The sequence below is a fragment of the Scleropages formosus genome, chromosome 23 (assembly GCF_900964775.1).
Source record: "Scleropages formosus chromosome 23, fSclFor1.1, whole genome shotgun sequence".
NCBI lineage: Eukaryota > Metazoa > Chordata > Actinopteri > Osteoglossiformes > Osteoglossidae > Scleropages > Scleropages formosus.
The window spans coordinates 6,392,786-6,399,296 of record NC_041828.1 but is presented as its reverse complement, the minus strand read 5'-3'; the positions used below and the strand labels follow the sequence as shown (position 1 = coordinate 6,399,296).

The following is a 6,511-nucleotide window of genomic DNA, read 5'->3' as shown; positions in this document are numbered from 1 at the left end:
GCAGCGTCTTCAAAATGCGTTAATTTCCCGCAGCACCACCAGCGGTCAGGAGGGGAATTGCAACAGAGCGGCTGAATCTGCAGCCAAGATTATTGATTACGAGTCGGAAACCGACTGCCAAATACTGCGCGCCTGTCTAGTATGGCGTCCTAAGTGGCTCACAGCGTCTGGTAAATTAATACACCGTGATCCTAATTTAGGGCTTAACTTAAAATTAAGCAGGGAATTCGTTACACTATTTACTTAACTTACGTTTGTCTCCAAACTTACCCATGCCGTGCTGGGTAATTTTCACTGAATACTTTGCTCGAGGATATCTAATCGGCTGTCTCACACAATTGAAATCGGGTGCAGATTCATCTCTCCATTTCCCCAGGCCATAAATTACCTAGTGAGTAGAAATAAAATATAATTAACAAACATGTTACACAAGCATATCTGGAATAGGTTCTTTATGTTCTATAAAACTAATTCATTTCCCGTAAAAATACAAGCGCTTTGAGGGGACACAGCCTTATGCAATGGCAATGGGCAACACTTACTCTGCGAAAAACTTAGTAAAGTCAGTTCAATCATTATTGAATTTCTGGAGAAACTGAAGATTGATTTCCTTTCACAGAGACGATTTTCAAAAGCTAGTTAATTTACCATAACTATTTTGTATAACATTCGATTAGATCATGGTTTACCCCTAATGGTTTAAATATAACCATATTTAAATATATGCTTTTTTATCTAAAATTTCCCTACCAATGGGACTCTAATTTTGAAACCACTGGCGGTTCCTGAAGGGAACTACTTCCGGCTTACCTACCAATCAACAATAAGCCGGTAGGCGCGTATGAAGTGAAGGGCGTGGCCACAGGGTTTTTTTCCCACCTGGAAGGGTAGTGACGCATGCGTGGTTGGGTGCGCAGCGGGCAAGGACAGAGAAGAAATGACATTTGTGTAACGGTAACGGGACTACTGTGGATTGCACAGCTTTTAGATGGAATCTCTACCCTCGTGTGCCGTCGGAGGTGATTCTGCTTTAGTAGTGCCCTCTTGAAGTGCTGAAGTCAAGTGTGCATATTTTGTAGCGCTCTCACTGTGGCGGTTGTCGTAGCAGTTGACAGGATCGCATTCACTCAGTTATTTAGCAACGACGTTACTAGCGTGCTACCATTCAGCCAGGGATGACTTAAGGAATATCTTGGTTAAGATGAGGTGGTTTGTATCTGTTGCTGAAAAGTTTCACCTTTTTGGCTTTATTCGTATTCGTTCGCGTTTGTGACACTGACAGCCAGGACGGACAGACTGAGAGTCGGTGGAGTTTAGCCACCACCAGGCACCAGCAGCTACTTGGTTAGCAGGTTAAACTGGCTGCGTGCATGACTGCTGAGGCTCGCCCTGACGAGTTTGGGTAAAAGACTCATTCTCTCTCAATAAAAGAGGAAGAGGGTTGTGATTCTAAGAGACACAAAATAAAATGAAAGTGGGGTACTGGCAACCGGACATTTCGGGAAACTCGAGGGCAGGTTTTCACAGTATGCTAATGAGCACTGACTCGGCTGTGACGTGGACGTCACGTGATCGCCGCGCGCGCGCGCTCCTAATTTGTCTCGAGGCGTTCGAGGTTGCGACCTAGCGCCTAACCGCAGTCACCAAGGCAGATGAGAAAAATTATAGTTTTGAATTATTAAAGTTGCTGTTACTTGAGGTCCTTGGAAATGTTTGTTTTTTGCCTGCTCTGGTCACTGTGATGCCAACAGTAGTGTTACTGACTTGGTGGAGTTTTATCCAAACGTCACACAAAACTTACAGGATCATATTTGCATGTTGATCAGAGGGAAATATGGCAAAAAATGTGCAAAGACTGGCAGAGGCTATGAGGTTTTTTTTTTTTTTTTTTTTTTTTTAAACACAGATCTTAAGTCTTACCTACGTTTACATTTAGGTGTCTAGGACCCTACTCCAGTTGGTCTCTTCGCCACTGGACCTTCTGTGTTTGTAACACAGAGAAGTAAAATCTCATGGTTTCAGCATCATCTACACACAAGTTCAGACAGTAGCTAAAGTTCTGAGAGCATTCAGGTTTTTTCTATTTCCATACTCCCCCCCCCCCATTTTCTGTTCCCAGGAATTTGAATAGGAGAAAGAACTGAGGTTTGGGACAGCGATCTGCAAGAAGTCAAGAGACCGGCATTTCCAGGTCCTGCGTGATGGCCACTCAGTAGTGGAGCAGTTTCTGGACACGCTGCAGACCACAATTGCTCGATCTATTCCGCTGAATGGCTGTGTACAGAGGGGGCATCGCTTTATGGGTGGGCTGTGGGAGGAGTCAAGGCTGCAGACAACCAATCAAGCGTCAGTGTTGGAGTCTCACTCAGGTACATTGGCTTTTTGTTAAACATTTGGGATGTATATAGGTGTTGTCATAATTTTAGGAACTAGAGTAAAAAATTGTAATCCAGCTCATCAAGTAATACATTTAGTGATGTAGTTTTTACCCTCCGTGACGGAACTATGCTCTTCATCCTGAAGAGTGTTGTCAGGACAAAGTACCATAACATTCTGTCCACTTTGGCCCTTTGCTGGAGTATTTTAAAGCTTTTTTTAGGGTAACTTAGTGATTTGTGAGAAATCTGCTGTATGTATTTAAAATTTGGTATTTTACATAAAATTAGTTGATGTAATTCCTGTCAATACAGTTTTTCCTGCTAAATAAGTGCCATCATTAAATGGTACAGTAATATTTAGTTTTAACGTCTACACTACTGGACTCTTACTATCTGTTTCCAGGCACTCGATTTTCAGCTTAATGGGCCATCTCGACCAATAAGTAACATATCTTCAGCACTTTCTCCTGCAATCTCTCTTCGCCATGGGCAACTGAGCCAGTCTACTTTTGAATTATCCCTGTCGCACCATAACTGGCATGTTGGACACCCAATCAGAACTCTTGGTTTGGAAGAGGATGAGTGGGATGGGACTGTCAGCCTGTGTCTGCTTTTTGGACCTGGCGATTGCGAGGGCCAGCGTACCATTGTGGAAGTGTCACTCTTTGGGCAGACCAGAGTCGGCGATCAGTCAGCCTTGGGATCCACACGGTTTGAGGAGTTTCTTTTTCCCTTAACCACTGTTGATGGATGCAGGGAGGATGACATAAATGTGCTAGGAGAAAGTGGAAAGGAGACTGAAAGAGAGGGAGAGTCTTTCCGAAGCTTGTTTTGGACAGAGAGCTGCCCGGCCCCTTTTGTGTGGGGCTCTCGTTTCTACTGCTTCCATGGCCCATTCAGGGAGTCTGTGACCAGTCGTGTGGAGAAGCCAAGACTGAGGAGTGGACTTGATCTTCAGGCCCCAAAGCTTTATACATCACTTCCAGTTGCTCACTGTAACTACCCAGATAAAGATGGCAGAAGGAGGATAGAGAATGACAGAGAGAGGGAACGAGAAGAGAAACTGGCGCTGATGTACGAAAGGTTAAGGATTGAGGTAAGATAAGGGGATTTTGGGAAAGGCCTTAGAAAGTGTCAATAAGAGTAATCAGTGTCCTCCTTCTATCTAAACATAGCTATTGTTGTGGTTTTGCAGTTGCCCAGTTTTTTCATCAAGGATCACGACTACAGCATGTACTCTGTCGATGTGGAGTTCATCAACGGGTTGCTGAACACTAAAACCAGGTACATGTTAAAATGGAGTCACACATATCTATGCAGCTGGGTAATGCAAAGCAGCTAGTAAAGTTCAGCTGGTACAGAGGCAGTCCAGGATGAGAGAAGGCATCCTGGATGAACGTGAGGGACCTGCTGCAAGTGAGGCCTAAGGCCTGGAGACTCAGCACCTGTGCACGTGTCCTCTCCCTCCATAGGGGTAGAGTGGTCTATCGGATGACGCTTACACTCTGGCAGCTGCTGTGTAGGCTGTGCCTGGCAGATGTGCGGTTCGAGGTGTTGAAACTGACCAAACACAGCGAGGACGGGACGGTGCGGGCACGCTGGAGGGTGCGAGGCCAGCCTTTTTACCTCATGCCGCTGCGCTTATACAGGCGGGACAAGACTTCTTTGTACAGGTATGGCAAAAGCGCTTTGGGTGAAAGGCTGAACTGTGTCGTACCTGAGAGTAAGATACTTCATACAACTTCAGTAAACATTTAATTGTGCGCAACTGTACGCAATCTGAAGACAGACTAATAATTTTCTGTGGACAAAAAAATTCAGATGCGAGATGCAGTAAAAGTCATCAAATCTCATGAGATCCATATAGTACCACCCTGTTATAGTGGTGATGGTACCATACGTTGGGTAAGTTGCCCAAGGATAGAAAAACACAGGTATGTAGAGGTGCATCAAATCACTCTGACATTGTCATAGAATGGTAATTGTTTGTTAATGTATTAAGCTTTGCTTTTGCAGGACTTATGATGCCTTCTCCACCTTTTACCTGGGCCCTGATGGACTTGTGCACTGCCACAGGGTGGAGAAAGTGAGGCTCTCCTGTTGCTCAGTCACACATCTGCAGTGTTCACAAAATGTTTTTTAAATAGTAGTCATTGTTGGTCACCTCCAGTTCCAACAGTAATGCCATACGTATTGGTTTTGGTGTGAATCTTAAAGATGCACCTTGTCTGTAATTTAAATTTCATCTAGAGATTTCACTGCCTAGCCAGTCAGAGATGGATGACACCCTGAATCACTGTGGTGATGTGTATTTGAACCCTGTTGACAACAACATAGAAAAGGGTTCCATGTTTATAACATTGAGATGCTCACCTAATGTGTTTTTTTTTCCTTCGTTGTTTCCCAGGTGATGCAGGCCCAGCCTCCAGCCTTGCCCCGAGTGACATCACTGCTGGCTGGGGCCTTGGTGGCCCTCGGCACCCAGGATCATCGGCCGGCCCTTAATCTCCTGCCCTTCCTCTTATCCTCCCTGCGTCTGGGGAGGTACTGAGGCCCACGGGGTCATGGGTGCACCGGGAAGAGGGACAAATAATGAAGATAGAGGGAGGTTGTTTGAGAAAGCGCTAGAGAGACACTCATACAAGAGAAACGAAAGCTCAGATGTTATGTAACAGGGGCCAAAAGGGAGTGACCTTACACAGCAGGTGACTTTAACCCCGAGTGCTCGAAAGTGCTGTTCCTCTTGCTTTCCAAATAAACGTGAACATGCAAACGAGTCTCCAAAGTGTCAATGGAGGGGTGCGACTGTGCTTAAGAGGGCTGAGCAGATAAGCTGTTACCTGTGTGTAATCAACGCACAAAGGGGCAGGCGATGCCCCACAGGCATGCAAAGCCTCCTGCCGAGCTCTTGACCGAAGCTATTCCCCATTATGTGTGCTGCACCACAGCAGTCTGTCCCAGACTCTCAACATGTGCCCTGTGTTTCTGTACTTACTGCACTAACTTGGACAGCAGAGTTTGGTGAGTTTAAGGAGGAAGGTTAAATCAGTTTAACTTCTACCAGTTGAATCATGTTACTTTGTTCACAGGCTGAGTGGAATGTTAGTATAGCCGGTGACTCATTCTACATTTACTTAGGAGTGCAGCTTTTTCAATTCTGAAGAGCAGACTAACAGCCTAAACCAAAGTATAACAGCTGTTGGAGAAGATGACAGTAGCTGGCCTCGTATGAAAAGGGAGAGAATTTAGTAATGTTTGTTGCCTGGGGAAAGCACTGAAACTAATTCCTCAACTCCAAGGGTAAATAAACTTCCTGAACTTTTATACTGTATGCTTTCAAGAACACCAGCTGAAGTTGTCAACTAGTTCTGTTTTGTCAGTGTGACAAGTTAGGAACAGTGAAGTAAAACACTGACCAGGTATGACTGTGGTTTTGCAGTAGGTCTCAGTGCAGGGTATAAATGACAGCACTGATGACTGATGCTGGTTTACAGATATAATTCATCTGCATACAGGAACAGCACTTTGAACTCTTGCCAGACAGTAGCTGACACAGAAATTGCCACCGCTGTTCTAATGTCCCCACAAGGATCATTCACATTCACCAGTAGGTTGCTTTGTCATGTCCAGTTGAACAGTAAGAGCTGTGAAATTCACCAGTGACTTATTGCACACCAGTGTAAATTAAACTGTGGTCTTGTTCTGCCAATTTTTTGTCTACACTAATTACCTGCTCTGTTGTGCATTTGTGTACATATAGACAGTATAGATGCCTTGTTCAATTCTACATGCTTTGAGTGCATTGAGTGATGTTAAGTCACCTCTGATGCCCTCTAGGCTGCCCAAGACTTGATTATCATGACTATGGTAACAATACTGCTCTGTGGGTGTTATTAACCAGACAATAAAGCACTATACAGGCAGCTGTGCGTGTCTTATCTCCACATTCAACAAAACATGAATTAATGTGTGGTCCAAGAGCTGGTGTTCTGAATAACAAAAAAAGGCAAAGTATCAGCTACCAGCTTCAGCACTCCCAGTTGATGTTCCTGTGCCTTGGCAGTAAAACATTTTGGATGGGACAGGCAATCAGGCATTTATATAAATTAAATAAACCTTGCATGAATACCTGC

The 6,511-nt window shown here is 44.6% G+C and overlaps 1 protein-coding gene across 2 annotated transcripts; it reads left to right on the top strand.

Annotated features, from left to right (window-relative positions):
- Positions 1–894: 894 nt before the first annotated feature.
- c23h6orf136 (chromosome 23 C6orf136 homolog) lies at positions 895–6,320 on the top strand. 2 transcript variants are annotated; one of them, XM_018754337.2, is made up of 7 exons: positions 895–954; positions 2,120–2,369; positions 2,782–3,474; positions 3,574–3,662; positions 3,851–4,051; positions 4,395–4,464; positions 4,786–6,320. In XM_018754337.2, exons 2-7 carry the CDS (start codon positions 2,271–2,273, stop codon positions 4,927–4,929), a joined length of 1,296 nt encoding a protein of 431 aa, XP_018609853.1. In that variant the 5' UTR covers positions 895–954; positions 2,120–2,270; the 3' UTR covers positions 4,930–6,320. The 2 variants fall into 2 exon arrangements, with proteins under 2 accessions (XP_018609853.1, XP_018609852.1); XM_018754336.2 differs by having other exon boundaries at positions 906–1,019.
- The last annotated feature ends 191 nt before the right edge of the window (positions 6,321–6,511 follow it).